Source organism: Callionymus lyra, chromosome 16, assembly GCF_982586985.1.
Source record: "Callionymus lyra chromosome 16, fCalLyr1.hap1.1, whole genome shotgun sequence".
Classification (NCBI taxonomy): Eukaryota; Metazoa; Chordata; class Actinopteri; order Syngnathiformes; family Callionymidae; genus Callionymus; species Callionymus lyra.
In genome coordinates this window covers 7,974,772-7,993,039 of record NC_141833.1, presented here as the reverse complement: position 1 = coordinate 7,993,039, position 18,268 = coordinate 7,974,772, and the positions used below count along the sequence as shown (strand labels likewise).

Below are 18,268 nucleotides of genomic sequence, written 5' to 3'. Positions count from 1 at the left end.
CTTTTCACAACAACATTTTCAATTGTCAAAACACCTCTTGGCTGAGATCATAAGGCACGTAGTTACACATCAGGTTATTTTTAAATAACACCAACATCACCAATGAAATGATAAACATTAGGAAAATGTCTAAACTTCTGACGCTTTCAAAATACTACTCATGATTTCGAATATAACTTTGATTCTAGTCGTCCATGTTAAAAGCCCACTCGATTTCCGGCTCGTCGTCCAGCCTCCAGAGCAGGAAGGACACGATCTGGAACAGGTTCTGCCACAGACCCAGGAAGAGGTACAGGTAGAAGTCGCTGACATCACGCTGACAGTGAACCCCCGAATAGTTGAGGTCACACGCGCACTCGAAACTGTTGACGTAGTTGAGACAGAAGCCGCCGTGCATGCACGGATCCGAGGCACATTCGTCCACGTCTTTCTCGCACCTGGAAAAAAGAAACGTGTTAATAATTTCTCCAGAGCGATTATTTTAGTAGAAAAATAAATGCGAGTTGGTGCCACAAGAGGGCGCTGTCGCTAAAGAGCAGTTTGACACTTAAACTTCTCTCTGTGAGGCTTTACAAATACTTTTATTTTTAATATTGTATACAAATGTGTGTAATCCACATTATTGCTAAATCATAGCAATGTGCATGTTTATGAACTCAAGTATGTTGTGCGCATGTGCAACTTTAAAGTCGTCCGTTTAGACGCCTGATGGAAAAAGCTAAATCATCGTTTTATAATTACGATTTATTTAAATGCATTTACTTATATTATTAAATACTATTTCATTTTTTAATTATATCTATTTGAAAACCAATCAATCTGCTAGTACCTACATGAAAAAACGTAATGCTAAAATACTTGAACATACTTAAAAGTTACGGTAAGATATATTTCTTAAAAAGTTACCTCAGCATTAAATAATAATGTTACTTTCCAAGTAAAACACTGAACAAACATGTACATTACTAAGTAAATTGTGAAATCAAAGCTTAAATGATCTAGAATACAGCATCAACTTCAATGATTATAAAAGTAATACACTAGAATTGTGGGTTTTTAAAGGTAAATTTATCCAAATAATATTTCCTTATTAATGGTTTCATCTGCAACAAAAAGTAGATAAAGTAGTATTTTTGTGTAAATGTTAAAATCAAATAAGGGGTGTGAGAAAATATCGATACACATATATTGTTATCTTGTCATGATACTAAATCAATATTCAACAGCTCTGTATTGATGACTTTCTTTGCTTTCAAATTATGTTTTATTTGTTTGTTATAAGTATAAGATCTAAGATTTATATTTCAATAAAATCATTTTATTTACAACTAATATGCAAATATTTTCAGCATGTTGCAATTACTGACTGTATATACATCCTACACAGCTAAATGAACAATTAAATCCTGTGAGATCCTGGCAAGGACTGAGGATGAGAGGATACAGTCGACTACACAAACAAAAGTAGTTACGACTTTTTAAAAAAAGACTCATGTGGTCTGTAAAGTCAGCAACACCAGAGTCATGTACTCGACAATACTACAAATATATATTGTTACTACAGTATCACAATATATTGTATCATTGCCCCTCAAATGGTGATATGTATCGCTATAACCTGGCAAATACACACTCCTTCACATTACTGACATGTTTGTATGTATTATTTTTAAGACGAGAAACTGCCTTATCTGTAATAACATGTTTATAATACTCAATATTGAACTTTACAGATATTTTGAAAGGTGTCTCACCACTGTCCTGTGAATCCAGGCCTACAGTTGCAGAAGTTTTCCGAACAGTTTCCACCATTAAAGCAGCTGTAGTTTCGTCTTCCTGAACAGGCAGATGCTGGCAACTGTGGAAGACTGAAGGAAGAAATACTTTTAGTCTAATCATGTTTTTTTTTTCCTCAAAAAGAGACGTACGTCTTCGTCTCGATGTACCAGGGGACCTCTGGAATCCTCTCACTGTGAAGAGCAGAAGCGTTAAGATGTTTCTGAGGTGATGTCGTTCACGGATGTACCTGCAGAACATTCCGGTCGTGTTCCGAGGGCAGAGGCAGGCGTAGTCCTGGATCCCTCTCAGACACGTGGAACCTCTGCTGCAGTGGTTGTCCTCGCACACGTCCACCTCGCGCTCGCACATCTCCCCGGTGTACCCCGGCTCGCACGCACACTCGAACCCTCCGGCCCTGGCGGTGCAGGTCCCGAAGACGCAGGGGCCGGAGCGACAGGGGTCCGTGGGCTCCTGGCACAGGGGCCCAGTCCACTCCGACGTACAGGCGCAGGAGTGCTCGTCGAACTCATCCACGCACGTCCCTCGGTTCCGACACGGGTCGGGAACGCACACGGGGGTTCCCCAGCAGCCCATTTGGGGGGTCATGTCCGGGTCCGTCCTCTGGAACCGGCCCACCTGAGGTCTGGGGAGCCTCAGTTCTGTGTCCAAGTGGAAAGGGAGGAGAAGTCCGCCGACCTCAACCGGGCCTAAACACCCGGAGAACCTTGACCCGTCGTCGTCCTCGTGGTGACCCCCGAGCAAGATCTGTGCGCCGTCCTTGAGGAAATCCAAATCCACGGAGGGACCCGTGTCCTCCTCGACCCCATCCAAGCTCAAGACCGACCGGGAGGTTCCACGGAGCAGCTTGAGAGAGTGCCACCGACCGTCACTCACGGGGGTTCTGCTCTGCATGGGTGACCCCGAATCCAAGCTACTCCGATGATCCACGACCACCGTAGAGTTCTTCAGGGAGACGCTGAAGGTGGTCGAGTCGCTCTGAGCGTGAAAAATGACGGCAGAAGTCTGTCGACTACGAAACAAAAGAGACACGCTGTCGAGTTTCTGTTGGATCTTCGCGTTACTCTGGATGCGCAGGATTCCACTTCCAGCCCGGAAAGTCACGTCAGACAAACCTGTGGAAGAAATAAAATTTAAGTTGTTGAGTTTCGCTTCAGATTTCTTCAACTTAAACTGACGTTTTAAAACTATATAAAAATGTCAATATGAAATACAGGCCAAATTGCAAGTCAAACATCTATGTAAGTATATTACATTAGATTAGATTAGATTGACTGTGACATCAGAATATTGAATTATCTATTGAAATGTTTTTTTTTAAGCATTGAAAATTTAATCAATTATTTATATACTTAAGGTTGAATTTGTTTCATATTTTTGAACAACTGATTCAAAACAATTTAAAGTTTAATTTGACAAAAAGAGTTTGATATTATACTCAAAAATACATTTTCTAAAATAATGCAATGGTTTCTATACTGATTTGTTTTCATAGAATAATTCAAGTTGGTTACTTGTCGTTTTTAATGCCTCAAAATATGACATTTGTGATGAGAGTAAAAAGTTGTAACTGTTGCTGTCTTTGGCACAAATGTTTAGGTGTTGTGATATTTGCCGCATGTCCTCCGGAGGCCACCGTAGAGTCGCAAATTGGTTTACGTGATAGTGGAGATTATTTTACATTTATTAAGTGTAGACTTTACTGTACATCGAGATAAAAAATAATAAACATCTTATACATCTTCTCATCATCCTCATCAAATATCACATTCATTAATCAAAATAATAATAAAAAAAAGCATTTCCAATTATACTTGTTTGTTGCGATATTAAAAGTATAATATAATTATAATTGTACATTATTATCTTTGATAATCTTTGTTCATATCTGTTATAAGTAAACATCTTATTTTATATAGGACAAATGTACTGTATGTATTTCAATCTTAAATGTATGAATACACATTTGAACCACCTGTAGAACAAACTGTATTGTAAAAACATTATCAAATCATCAGAGGGACAGACTTTTGACATGTTTACTCTTACAAAATAAATGGTTTTCAATTGTACATTTTTATATTATTTCAAAATATATTTTGTGAAACTTTGTGTATTTTAACCCAAAAACACATTTGAATGAATTGAAGCAGCACCAGAATTATATAGTTTTCGACCCCCGTGTGTGTGAGCAGCATCTCTTCTTCTTCTTCAGGTGAACATGTGACACGTGGAGGTTCGACTCCTCGTCAGACACACAAGCCTGTGGTGGTTAAATCCAGCAGGGATTAAAGGGTGTCTTAGAAAAAACCCTGATCCCACTACCCTGTAATTAATCAGAGCCTTGTTTTTAGGGGAGGCAGCACACACACACACACACACACGCACACAAACGCACACTGCCAACACACACGTGTGTGAAGCTGCATTGAATTTTATTATCCAAGAATGATCTGAGAAAGTTGATCACAAGTTGAATCTGATCTTAACACAAATTCATTTTAAGATTGGAATGAAAGTGACTGTGGCTGAGAGGTGACAAAACAAAACACACAATCGCTGAGACAACCTCACAAATTCACGAAACAAAACACAAAATCTATTAAACAACCTCACAAATTCACGAAACAAAACACAAAATCTATTAAACAACTTCACAAATTCACGAAACAAAACACAAAATCTATTAAACAACTTCACAAATTCACGAAACAAAACACAAAATCTATTAAACAACTTCACAAATTCACGAAACAAAACACAAAATCTATTAAACAACTTCACAAATTCACGAAACAAAACATAAAATCTATTAAACAACTTCACAAATTCACGAAACAAAACACAAAATCTATTAAACAACTTCACAAATTCACAAAACAAAACACACAATCGCTGAAACAACTTAACACATTTATAAAACAAAACACACAAACCCTAAAACAACTTCACAAATTCATGAAACAAAACACACAATCTGTCCAATGATTGGCTGAAAGTTTGATTAAGAAAATGTGTTTTTGGAACTATTGGAAATTTAATATAAAAACTCTACGCGTAAAAAACATTAATTTATTTTGAAATTATTCACATTTTTTATTAAAGTTTTTAGAAAAAACCCCAAAACAAATTCAACCTTTAAGAAATAGAAACTATTAAATACAATTAATTGAGAATAATGATCAAATACTAAAAAAAACCACATAGTTTCAATTGAAAAATGAAAGTTAAAGGGAACTCACACTCGAATCCCGACGAGCGAGACTGGCAGACGGTGGTGGGGGGACACGGGGTCAGCTCGCACCACTGGACCTCCTCGCAGCGTCGCCCCGCCGTGTTGGGGGGGCAGCTGCAGATGTAGTCGTCCCACATGGAGTAGCACACGCCTGCGTTCAGACACGGCTGGGCCTGTGGAGGAGGAAACTTCGGGTCACCTTGACCCTGAGGGTGAAGAGGTGTGTGGACTCACGGCGCAGGCGTCGATGCTGCTGCATCCTGGAGAGACGCTCATCAGCTGCTGCAGGTTGTGAGATTCCACTCGCGCCGTGATGGGGAAGAACTGCAGACGCACCTGGTTGACCCTCAAATCCTGAACGCAACCCTTGAAATACCCGCCGAACGGCGCTGAGGCCCTCGGGTCGGGCAGACCCCCCACGAAAACCAGGTCCCCCGAGCGAGCCTGAACGTGCCCTCCGATGCTCACAGAGCCGTGACCCCGAGACAGGACCACCCGTCCCCCCTCCAGCTTCACGCCGACCAGGTGGAAGTGGCCGTCGTCGACCCGGCCCTCCTCCTCGCCCAATGTGGACTCCAAGTCGTTGACTTGAACTTTGACCTTCCCGTGCTCCAGCCAGAGGCGCAGGTACTGGCCGGTGCTGTTGGCGAGGACGAGCAGGAGGCCGGCGGGCTGGCGCGTCCGCACGAACATGGAGACGGCGAGGGCGACCCCAGGCTCGCGGCTGAGGGAGAAGACGGCGTGGCTCGCGAGGTCGTCGCCCCCGAACCTCGCCGTGACGTACTCTTGAAACACATGAAGGTTGAACGGGTGAGAAGAAGAGTGTTTCCTCATACATGCAAGAATGTTTTATTATTGAATTTAACATTTCAAATGTATAAACATTTTATTCATATGTTTTTTACGCATAACATTATATATAAGTATCAATTATTTTCATTGCTTTTAATCATATACAGTTTGATATTCTATTTCCAATAAAGTAAAAATAAAATTTCTTAATTTTTTTAATTCTTAGCCTTTTGAATTCAAAATACAAATGTTGACAAAATGAGACGAAAATTATCCAATTTAAACTAATGATAGTTATACAAGCCTTTTGTGAATAAACTCAGTGGCTCAGTGATCGATTGGATTAGTCTGGTAAGATGGAACTATTATTTTTTTATATCCATTTGAAAGTCTGTAACTCACAAATTTGAAAAATCGAACTAAAAGGAAATATTTTGAATAATTATTTAAAGAAAGACTATTTCAACGTTTCTACATACAATGTTATTACATTTAATTATTTCAAAAACAATTCAGTACTTACGTGATACATTTTTTTTACTGGATAACATTAATGAGCCACTAATTAATTTGGTTTCATGTTTTAAATTAAGATCTCATCAACCCATCACTACATGAAAATGTATAAATAAGCATTATTTAATTATTATTATTATTATTATTTTTATTTTTTCCGTAAGTTACTTTATTCAAATGCCTTATTGAAATGTAATTAATGAAGAGAAAATAAATGTTATTTATTTAATCTATTGTTATTGACAAGAATTACTAATATAAATGACAATTAAAAAAAGTTATAAATAATATGTATATCAGTTCCATCAAAGAAATAGTCATGGTTATAATCATGGTGGCAATATTAGACAACAACAACGTTTATCACATTGAATTAAAAAAAAACAAAAAATTAAAAACACGTTACATTTGATTTAATTTATTTTTCTATTTCTAACTCTGTGTGAAAAAGACATTAATTTAGAAAATGTTCTTTTTTAAAATTAAATTATATAAAAAAATCAACAAGTAGATTCAATTTCTCAATCTATAAATGATTGAATTGAAATATTAAATATAAAATGCAAGTACATAAAGAGTAAGAAGTTCAAACTCGGTTACATTATCGATTTCCTTGGAAGTTCAAATCTGTTCTGGTTGCCAACAAAGGCGTTAGCTAAGTAGGTTCTTAGGTCTGTGCAGGTCAAAGATCGTGGCCTCGTCCAGGTTTTCCAGGTCAACCTCCCAGATTCACGTTCCTCTAATCCTCGCCTCAGGTGTCGAAGGATGTCGTCTAATTGCTCGACCGTGTGGCTGAACTGATGTTTCTTCAACTCTCTAAGCCTCTTTAGAAGTGGCTTCATCATCGGAGACAAGGAGACGCACCAGGTAAACATCCACCAGAGAGCACTGAGACGACACATACCTCTGCCAAGAACCTCATTTTACAAAACCACAACAACACTCATGCACAGTCTTGCACGCAAACACACACAAAAACATGAACACAGACAAAAACACACAAATATAAACACAGACAGAAACACGCACACATGAACATTAACCCACGCACACACACACACACCTAAACACGCACACAGGCAGAGACGCAGAGACATACAAAGACACACATATACACAGACACCGACACACACAGAGACACACACACACATACACAGACACCAACACACACAGAGACACACACACACATACAGAGACACTGACACACACAGAGACACTGACACATATACACAGACACTGACACATACTCAGACACACACACACACACACACACACAGACACTGACACATACACGGTCACTGACACACACAGAGACACACACATTCAGAGACACATACACTGACACACACAGAGACACACACATTCAGAGACACATACACTGACACATACAGAGACACACACACACAGTCACTGACCCACAAAGAGACACACACACACACATACAGAATCACTGACACATACAGAGACACAGACACACACACACACATACAGAGTCACTGACACACACACACACACACACAGTCACTGACGCACACAGAGACACAGACACACACACATACAGAATCACTGACACATACAGAGACACAGACACCGACACATACAGACACACACACACACATACAGAGTCACTGACACACACAGAGGCACACACACACACATATACAGAATCACTGACACACACAGAGACACAGACACACACACATACAGAATCACTGACACATACAGAGACACAGACACCGACACATACAGACACACACACAGTCACTGACGCACACAGAGACACAGACACCGACACATACAGACACACACACAGACAGTGACAAACACACATAAATAGTTTCTTCTCACCTTCTCCACAGTTGTGTCCTTCATAAGGTCTCAGGCACTCGCAGGTGTAACTCCTCCAGCTCTCGCTCACACACCGGCCTCGGTTCTGACACGGACCCTCGTCACACTTGTCTGTGTCGCTGCAGCCCATCGTGATGTTCTCCTGAGAGTCCGGAACCACCAGGTGTGAGTCCACGAACACGTCTCTGATGCAACCCAGGAAAGCCGGCGGGCCGTCGGGTCTAGAGTCCGACCCTATGAGCAGACTCTGGCGGTCGGACTTAGACCTGCGGGCGGAGGAGGTCTGCAGGAGGACTTTAGGATCCCTAGGTTCTCTGGTGCAGTTTTCTTCAGTGCAGAGCAGTCGGATCAGACTGATGACTCCACCGAGGGACGCCTCCACCGTGTGCCACCTCTTGTTGGACAGGAACTGTGGGAGCTCCTGGACCACAGTGGAGGCCCCTTGACCCCGCAGGCGTCTCAGGCTGAGGTGTCCCTCCATCAGCTGGAGGCTCAGCAGGACGTCCCCGGCTCTCCTCTGCAAGAGTTCCCCCGCCGGTCTGTCGGTCCTGAAGCTGAAGGTCACGTGCAGAGGAGCCGACGGGTCGGTCTGCTGGGTCTGGACCCGCAGGGAGCCCCTGGACTCGAAGGAGAAGGTGGTGGAGGTCTGACACCGGGGGCCCGCGAAGCCTGTCATGCAGACGCAGGTGTAGGTGTGCTGCTGGTCCTCCAGGAGAGGGGAGCAGGTCCCGGCGTTCTCGCAGCGACCGCCCTCGCAGCCGGTCAGCTCCACGGTGCAGCGCTCGCCGCCGTACAGGCGTCCGTCCAGACTGTGTCTGGAGCAGAGGCAGCTGCAGGTGCCATTGAGACTCTGACAGACGCCGCCGTTCTGACACGTATGATGCTCACATCCCATCATCTGATCCTCACAGACGCATCCTGAGAAGAATACATCATCTGTGAGTGTTTGCACGACTACACAAGGAAAATATCTGGATTTATTTTAGAACAGAAATGCAATAAAAAGTGTAACATTGGTGTCATAGTAAGAATATTTAACCTACGTCTTTATACATGTTGGCCTTTCAGCTCCATTAATTTAATTAAAAATTATTAAATAATGAAAAGATTTGTATTTTGTGATTCAAAATAAACAAATAAAAGTATTGAATTCAATAAAAGCAAATTCAACCTCTCAATATACAAATTATTGAATTAAATTATCAAACAGATATTTTAATAAAACAATAAATACAATTATAAAATGTTTAATAGGATTTAAACCATTTTAAAATCAAACTTTCAATATGGAAATGACTGAATTACTTCTTTTTTTTAAATCGTATAAAGTAAATGTAAATTCAATATACAAATGTTGACATAATGAGACGAAAATTATCCAATTTAAACTTATGATAGTTATACAAGCCTTTTGTTAATAAAGCCTCACTGGCTCAGTGATCGATTGGATTAGTCTGGTAAGATGGAACTATTATTTTTTTATATCCATTTGAAAGTCTGTAATTCACAAATTTGAAAAATCAAACTAAAAGGATTTATTTTGAATAATTATTGAAAGAAAGACTATTTCAACGTTTCTACATACAATGTTATTATATTTAATTATTTCAAAAACAATTCAGTACTTTTTTTTACTGGATACGGTAATGAACCACTAATTTAATTTGGTTTCACAAAAATTAAGATCTCGTCAACCCATCACTACATGAAAATGTATAAATAAGCATTATTTAATTATTATCATTTTATTTTTATTAAATAAATTTAATAATTAATGGTGTGGTAACATGTTATTTTAAGTTTCAGCGTTAAAAATATTGAAATTCAACTACTAAATATTCTGATGGCACTGACGTACTCACACATATCAGCAGAATTAACTGCACAATGTTGAAAGGACACAACAACCAACACACTTTCAGTGAAAAGACAAAAAAGTTGACAACATTTCTTACAGAAACTAGTCAATAAACAAGGCTTTCAAATGGCATTAAAAGTTAACAAGTAGTAAAAGTTTTTTACATTTTAAAGCTTGACAGCAAAAGTCTCAACTTAAATGAAAAAGATGGATATAAATGAGCAAAAGGTTCATCAACTCTACAACCAGAATCAATCAAAGTGAATCAAATAAAAAAAATGTCACCTCACCCACATACAGCGAGATCAAAATCCAAACATGAGGACTAAATCTCAACATTGTCGTCATCAAGTCATCCAAGGAAAATGAAAACGTGGAGGAATCTTCATTTCAGCACAAAGGCAGGGAAGCAGCGAGACTGTGGCCTGATGCTCGCGCACACGCCTGGAGATTGAAGGGATTAAAGCTAATGCACTTACAATGTCTTACACATTAATTGGTCTGGCAATGGGACAGAAGTCCAGCGAGGAGCGACTCAATCTAATAAACTAAACCCGGGAAGAGCCTCGAAATCCCTGTAAAGATTACAGATGAAAGGAATAAATAAAATCAATTATTTAGCTTATTATTAACCACAAATAAATATCATTAAATAAATAACCAATGTATTAAAATGTGTTACTAGAGTTAAAATCATCTACATCTAGATACAGCTTAAACAACAAGTACACACATCTGACAAACAAACGAAATAATAATAATAATAATGATAATGTAAAACAAAGAGCACACAGTGAAGTGAGACACAAAAGTAAAATAAATAAAATAATTGAAAGTTAAACAATGTCAATCTGCTCATATTTCTTTTTTTTTTAATGTTTAGGTTAAATTATTAACTTTATTATTATTAAAATTATTGTTGGTTTAGAATGCATTCAGTATTGTGTAAAAGAAACGTATTATACGTTTTAAACTACATTACCCAGAATCCCTCGCCTACACGGGCCACGTACTTGCTGACTTACATTTGCGTTAAAAAAATATATATATATACGGAAAACCCGGGAATCGACAAAACATGAATGCAAACTGTGAAATAACTAAATATAATTATTATTATTTTTTATTTGTTTTAACATTTTAGTGTTCCAGACTTCGACATAAACATTAGCAGCTCAGCCAATGGGCGCGAAGCTTGTTGCGACGTCCACCATTCGTGCTGCGATGGAGAAGCTGGGCGTTGCAGACGTTTGTGAATTTATTGTCTCTACGACGGTTGTTCGCGTTAAACACACAAACAGATCCACGACAGGACGAGTGTCCAAAACTCAACACTCTCAGGTGAGTATTTGTTTTTCTTCACAGATTATTCTGCAAAGAAACGCTCACTTCCGCATCGAGTCGCGGGTCGTTTGTCAACACACTCCTTGGAGGGGGGCCCCTCTGCTCACAGGGGTCCTAGAGGTGGACAATGACTGGTTATTGCTGCTGGGATGATTTTTTTAAATGTCAATTTCAAAGCCCAATCTTTATTCCATGTTGTTGTTTTGGAAAAGGGTTTGCATGTAAACTAGAAATACTGGATACTTTAAGACGTGGAGGCACAAAAACATCATTTATTTTCTCTTTGGAAGGGGAAATTTAGAAGTTTTTTAATAGTATAGTTCTATTGTTTATTGTGTGCAACTATATTAATCTCTTATTCTTTCATTTTGTACAGATGTATTTGATGTAGGGGGTTTCAGTAATTATACCAGTGTTACGATATTTATCCCTCAGTTTTCTTCTAACCTTTAACCGTCCAGTTAAACAATCAATTGTCATCATTTTAGATTTTAAATGTTAAAAAAAAGAAGAAATGTATGTTTAAAAACAGGGCAATGCATCAGTTTGATATAAAAATAACAGAGTATGATACAAATATTTAATTCAAATTTAACTGGCCCTCTACTGCTTTGGAGATTCTTTCGAGTAACCCTGTCCTTTTGGAGTTATGACTATTTTCTCAATTTTCTTTGTCTTAAACAACACATAAATGAATCCAAATACCTTTATACTGCTTGTCTGTAATGTTCCTCATGTTTTGAAGCCTCAACATGGAAAGAATGTTTTAAGAAATCTGTATATTTAGTGCTTGTTCATAGTGGAAGCTTCTGTTCACGGCTCTTCCAATTTACCCTGTGAGACCAGGAGCTTCCTCTACAAACAAACTTTTAATATACACATAATTAATATTTTTTTCCACCCCGAAAATTTTCCGAACCCTTAGACGACATGAGGGCGAGTACAAAATTTGTGAAATTTGAATCTGGGTTAAAATACTTAAAAAAAGTAATAAAGATTTAATATCAAATCTTCTTCTTCATCAGGATCTATGGAAATGTCTCCAATGATGGAAGAATAACTGGGTATCAAGCTTCTCCCTGAAGATGAAGCGTCGAACCCCTTTGCGTCCTAAACGGAGCACAAGTAGCCTGGATGGTTCCACAGCCGGCGTACCCGGGGGCAGCCCCCCTCCTCAGACCGTCCCACCCACGGCTCAGACCACCAGACACCTGACCATGTCCCAGTACGGTCACAACCTCCTGAAGTTCCTGTACGAGGACCGGCACCGGCAGAGGTTCTGCGACGTGTCCGTGTCTGTAGGCGGGAGGCTCTACAGCGCCCACAAAGTAGTGCTGGCGCATGGCAGCAGCTACTTCCACGCCGAGCTGTCCAAAAACCCCGCCATGACTCTTGTGACTCTGGACCATGTGGAGGACTCCATCTTCCAGCACCTCCTGGGCTTCTTGTACACTTCTGAGTGTGTCATCTCGGAGACGGAGCTGCAGGCTCTGACCGAAGCGGCTCGATTCCTGGACATGATGGACATTCTGAAGCTCCTGTGTGAAGACGACCGACAGACTGGGAAGTGTCCCGAGGTGGAGAGGAGCTCCGACGGCTCCAGTGGTTCTCAGATAAACGTAGTCGCTCGTGACCATTCGCCCGAGAGTCTCGTTATTGTGACCCCGGAGACTCCAAAGACCCCTGAAGCGTCGGGTCGAAGACTTCCTTCTACTCGCAGGTCAGCGCGAAAGAGAATCTCACCGACACGGTCGAAAAAAGACGTTGCGGCCGCACCCGAAGTAGCTGCATCGACAAGAAACCAAACTCCAGAAGATGGTGCGAGTCAACAAAATGATGCAGTGATGGTGAGTTGTGAAGAGGATGACGGAGCGGAGGGAGACGTGAACGAGGAGGCGACCGCCTCGGGGAAGAGTCCAGAGGAGCCGAAGAGTGAGGAGCAGGCAGCGGGGAACACACAAATGAACCCATCGAAAGGGGAAAGTCCAGTGTACCCTGAAGGTCTGGCGCCCATTATTGTCATCCAAACTGGAGGGAAAAAGAACCTCATGTGCCCGAAATGTGACAAGACGTTTGACCGCGCAGGTGGGAGTCGCAACCTTTTATCATTTGTTTAATTATTATTGGATCAAGAACAAGAGAGATTAAATCAAAACTTAATTGATTGATTATGTTAAACATATTATTTTCAATATATATTTTGGATGTGTCAAGTCAAGGCCCTAGGGCCAAATCTGGATGAATTCAAAATGAATGAATGTTCATTTGAGACCTATAACTGAATGTAAACTGATAATTAATAATAAAAAGAAAATATGGCAATAATACTTGTATACCTAAGGTAAGATAAATATAGATAATTTACTCTGAATATGGCTATAAAAGGTTTTGGCCCCTTGTTTCTTAATTTTAAAATGTATAGTAATGTATGGCGATACAACACGTATCACGATACAGGGGCAACAATATGATGTATTGTGATACTGTTCTTATATTGTAGTATTGCTTCACTCAAAAACAATATATTTTTTAAGTAGCTTTAATTGTTTTTTCATGCAGAAAACGAAGTTGGGACTGAAAAATGTGAATTAAATTGAAACTGTAATTTATTTTGATTGAAATAATAGTTTTGTGTTTGGGTTGGAGATTTGTTTATTCATTATTCAATTCCTGAAAACTTTCTTCAACAATACCTTTTTTTTTTTTACTGAAGCGGAAACGTTTTGTAGTTGTTTTATTTTAAAATAAAAAGATCCTTTCTATAACTTACTTACTTACTTTCGAATTCTTCGGAAAACCAGATGGAACTCCACCAAATGTTATCAACCCCTTATAATTTCCTAAAAATTTTAATTTGAAAAATAATCATAACTTTTAGAGTTATTTAGCTATCAGACTGAAAAACTGATGCTGTGTGTGTTCTATGCCGACTAGGGAAGTACAAGAGTCACACCAGAGTCCACACCGGAGAGAAGCCCTTCCAGTGTGACGTCTGCCTGCAGTGCTACTCCACCAAGTCCAACATGATGGTGCACAAGAAGAAGCACACCGACGACACACCGCTCCGGCAGAAGGAGCACAAGTGTCCCTTCTGTAACAAACTCCACGCCAGCAAGAGAACCCTGGCCAAGCACGTGAGAAGGTGAGACTCAAGTAGTCACACTTCAGTTTGGTCTGATGGAAAGATGGATCTCACTCCTCAGGTTTCATCCAGACAACGTCCGCGAGTTCCTGGCCAGACAGAGGAAGAGGAAGAGTGAAGGCTGGAAATGTGCTGTAAGGCCCTGCATTCTCCATCTGTCGGGAACGAAAACCCTTGACTGATCATTTGGTCACCTCTGAACCAGGTTTGCTTCAAGATGTTCACCCGCAGACCTCACCTGGAGGAGCACATGATCCTCCACACGCAGGACCGGCCCTTCAAGTGCTCCTTCTGTGACGAGCACTTCAAGTCCAGGTTCACCAGGCTCAAGCATCAAGAAAAGTTCCATTTGGGTGAGAATCTCATTCAGGGAGTCGTTGATAAACAGACCATGATTGTATACTTGGGTGCAGGTCCCTTTCCCTGCGGCATCTGCGGGCGTCAATTCAACGACACGGGCAACTTAAAGAGACACATCGAGTGCACTCATGGAGGCAAGCGGAAGTGGACCTGCGGCATTTGTGGGAAATCCGTGAGAGAAAGGTGCTTTTTTTCTTCTGTCACTTCTGTCTGCACTCGCTACACACATGTGTGTGTTTCGTGGCAGAACCACCTTGAGGGAACACATGAGGATCCACAGCGGAGAGAAGCCGCACCTCTGCAGCATCTGCGGGCAGAGCTTCCGTCACGGCAGCTCGTACCGGTGAGCAGGGTTTGAAGCTTCAACGATGGAGATGATGTGAGCTCAAAACAAAAAAGGTCCCTCGTCTTATGTGACTGCAGGCTCCACCTGAGAGTCCACCACGACGACAAGCGCTACGAGTGCGACCAGTGCGGCAAAACCTTCATACGCCACGATCACCTGACCAAACACCAGAAAATACATTCAGGTACTTGTTGGTTTGGTTCTGGGAAGCTAAAGCCGGGGCCGCATCAAATGCTCTTTGAAGGGGCCGTGAAGCCAGATAAAAGACGTCCATATGATTAGAAAATATATTTAAAATAAGATAAGTTAAAAGGAGAAGATTTAAGAAGACAGAAAAGATACAAAGAAGCTATAATTATTGTTTGATATAATTCTATTGAAATATGAATCGCAAGACAAATATAGACAAACCTGTGAATATAATATAAAATGGTTTTATTTCTCATTTCATAATTTCTCTAATATATTTTTCCATTTATTGTTTTATATTGAGATACTGCTTTATATACTACTATATATATATATGCTACTGACTCCTTTAAGAAACATCTTAAGACGTTTCTATTTGTTCAGGCTTTTCCTTGATTTTCTGGAACTCTATTTGTGTTATCAGTTTTATCTTGATCTTTAAAATATATACTTTATTGAATATTGTTTTGATTGTTTAAGCGCTTTGTGACCCTGGTCTGGAAAAGCACTATATAAATGCTGGGAAGCATTCACACAATTGAGATCCTGTTTTCCTCCGACCTAAACTTTGTGCCGCTTCTCCTCCCACAAATTTTATCCGATTTGAACCATTCAAACTTTTATCAATTAGCTTGTTTCCAAAAATACGGTCTATGTTCTAGCTTTCTGTTATCTCTTCCACTTTTTCTTTTATTCCTCTTTTTCTACCCCATTCATTTCAGTGGGGAAAATCTTCTACCACTACTTCTACTACTACATTTACTTTTCTACTACTTCCACATTTACTATTTATTCCACTTCTTCTACTTTAACTAATAATTCCACTAATACTTTAACTACTACTTCTAATACTACCACTGCACAGCAGGGCCAGCATTCACACTGCATTTTCTTCTGGAAATGCACTCTTTCTAGTTCAATATGAAACATAAGATGATTATAGACCAACATATAAATATGTGATCAAATATTTGTATTCAAAAAAACATTTTTAAAACGCATTTAAGTATAAAAAATATATATTTCGAATTTTAGTGAATAATATTAATTCTTAGTTATTTGTCGGAAAGATTCCCAAACTAAATATAGTTTCACTCTGACCTCATTAGTGCGACATAAGTTCAGTCAAAGGACCACATGTGGCCCCCGGGCAACCATTTAAACTGGTCTGGGACAGAGCGAGGAGATGGTGAACAGATTTTTAGAAATTTGACGAGGTGGTAGGTTTGGTGAAACATGTTTAGGAGAAACCTGAAGTATTAAATCCGCAATAAAAGAGTGTAATGAATTGAAAAAAAAGATATTAAGTCAAATATTTGATGTGTTGCTGCAGGTGAGAAGGCGCACCAGTGTGAGGAATGCGGGAAGTGCTTCCGACGCCACGACCACCTCTCAGTCCACTACCGAAACGTTCATTTGGGCGAGAAAGTCTGGCAAAAGTAAGTCCTCGATAAGGGGAAAGGATTCATCAACGCCTGTTCAAATGATTGAGAGTTTTGTTAAACAGGTATAAAACGGCCGTGCATCAATGTGAAGTCTGCAAAAAAGAATTCAAAGGAAAGTCGAGCCTTGAAATGCATTTCAGGACCCACTCGGGTAAGAAAAATTCAATATGGTTCTCATGTTTCAACACTGTTTTTTTTAGATATATTTTATAATATAAGAGATTGAATAATTGGATAAGAGAAACATTTTCATGCCACAGCACCATTTGGTACTTAAAAATGTTTTGCAGATCCAAGCGCAGCAAAGTTTGTTCAGCAAGATAAACAACACAAATAATATGCAGATAAAGAGTGAAAAACTACAAAATCCTAATGATTTCTTCTCCAGTTTACTGTCACATAATGATAGTTCATATTCTCTGAATCGTTAATTAAGGAACTGACCTCTGCTCTAATTAACGCTGTTGTAGTTCCTCTTCTCGCCACTAGTGGATCTGATTTGCTCTCTATTGATAGATGAGTTCTTTCCAGAAGAGATAAATATTCTCAACACTGGAACATTGGTGTCTGTCTAGAGGAAAAGGATTGTTAAGCACGTATAACTCGGGTGGCAGACATGTTTGTTTCTCTTTGTTCACCTGAAGGAGAAAAACCCTTCAAGTGTCCCGAGTGTAACCAGACGTTCCGCATCAAGAAGACCCTGACCAAGCACATGGTGATCCACTCCGACGCCCGGCCTTTCAGCTGTCCGCACTGCAGCGCCACCTTCAAAAGAAAGGACAAGCTCAAGTCCCACGTGGACCACGTGCACGGGCCCGGCATCACTCAGCAGCTGGGGAACTCTGGGGTGGACTCCAACCTGAAGGACGGCACGTCCCCAGACTGTGTCCCCATCACCATCGTCCCCGTCCAGGTCAGCAGTCAGCAGACCAACAACATGGCGAACTCCTCCCAGCAGGGACTCGTGGGCGTGGTGAACATGCCACCGCAGAGAGCCGGCTACCAGGCCCCGGCAGACCTGGTCTTCCTGGAGAAGTACAACCTCTCCCAGCAGCCCTCCAACATCAACCACGTGGTCAGACCCGATCAAATGCTGGACTCGCGCCAGCAGCAGCAGTCTTACCTGGGGGCTCTGCTGGGACTGGACTCTGGCGCTTCTTTGGGGAATCATGAGCACCCCGCTGACCTAGACTGACCCTCGGATATAACACGTTTTTAGAACCTGTGACCCCACGTGACCCCAGTCCTCTTCACACCAAACCTGCACACAAACACTGGCGAATTCCGCCTCAAGTCAACCAGGATACGTGAAAACAACTTGTTCCAAAGAAACTTAAATTATGAACCGATCAAACTGCACAAAAATAACCAGTTCTCAGTAAAACAAATGTTGTTA

The 18,268-nt window shown here is 40.5% G+C and overlaps 2 protein-coding genes across 2 annotated transcripts; one reads left to right on the top strand and one right to left on the bottom strand.

Annotated features, from left to right (window-relative positions):
• Positions 1 to 96: 96 nt before the first annotated feature.
• LOC148063451 (protein crumbs homolog 1-like) lies at positions 97 to 9,243 on the bottom strand. The gene is made up of 8 exons (XM_087811762.1): positions 9,228 to 9,243; positions 8,189 to 9,106; positions 5,267 to 5,817; positions 5,040 to 5,205; positions 2,027 to 2,912; positions 1,929 to 1,970; positions 1,755 to 1,868; positions 97 to 437 (listed from the first exon to the last, which is right to left on the bottom strand). The coding sequence occupies exons 1-8, from the start codon at positions 9,241 to 9,243 to the stop codon at positions 185 to 187; spliced, it is 2,946 nt and encodes a 981-aa protein (XP_087667888.1). The 3' UTR covers positions 97 to 184.
• A 2,010-nt stretch (positions 9,244 to 11,253) lies between these two features.
• zbtb41 (zinc finger and BTB domain containing 41) lies at positions 11,254 to 18,126 on the top strand. Its single transcript, XM_087811654.1, has 11 exons — positions 11,254 to 11,387; positions 12,416 to 13,475; positions 14,325 to 14,532; positions 14,594 to 14,666; positions 14,738 to 14,885; positions 14,946 to 15,075; positions 15,140 to 15,235; positions 15,316 to 15,422; positions 16,761 to 16,866; positions 16,935 to 17,023; positions 17,517 to 18,126. The coding sequence occupies exons 2-11, from the start codon at positions 12,476 to 12,478 to the stop codon at positions 18,065 to 18,067; spliced, it is 2,508 nt and encodes an 835-aa protein (XP_087667780.1). The 5' UTR covers positions 11,254 to 11,387; positions 12,416 to 12,475; the 3' UTR covers positions 18,068 to 18,126.
• Positions 18,127 to 18,268: the final 142 nt, after the last annotated feature.

Bases quoted from the DNA above. Each gene is read 5' to 3' on its own strand.
- LOC148063451 (XM_087811762.1), bottom strand. The intron at 1,869-1,928 runs GTACGTCTCTTT...TTCTTCCTTCAG, and splicing joins TGGTACATCGAGACGAAGAC to TCTTCCACAGTTGCCAGCAT. The intron at 438-1,754 runs GTGAGACACCTT...TCTTTTTTCCAG, and splicing joins CCTGGATTCACAGGACAGTG to GTGCGAGAAAGACGTGGACG.
- zbtb41 (XM_087811654.1), top strand. From the start codon at position 12,476: ATGAAGCGTCGAACCCCTTTGCGTCCTAAACGGAGCACAAGTAGCCTG. The intron at 14,533-14,593 runs GTGAGACTCAAG...CTCACTCCTCAG, and splicing joins CTGGCCAAGCACGTGAGAAG to GTTTCATCCAGACAACGTCC. The intron at 17,024-17,516 runs GTAAGAAAAATT...GTTCACCTGAAG, and splicing joins GCATTTCAGGACCCACTCGG to GAGAAAAACCCTTCAAGTGT.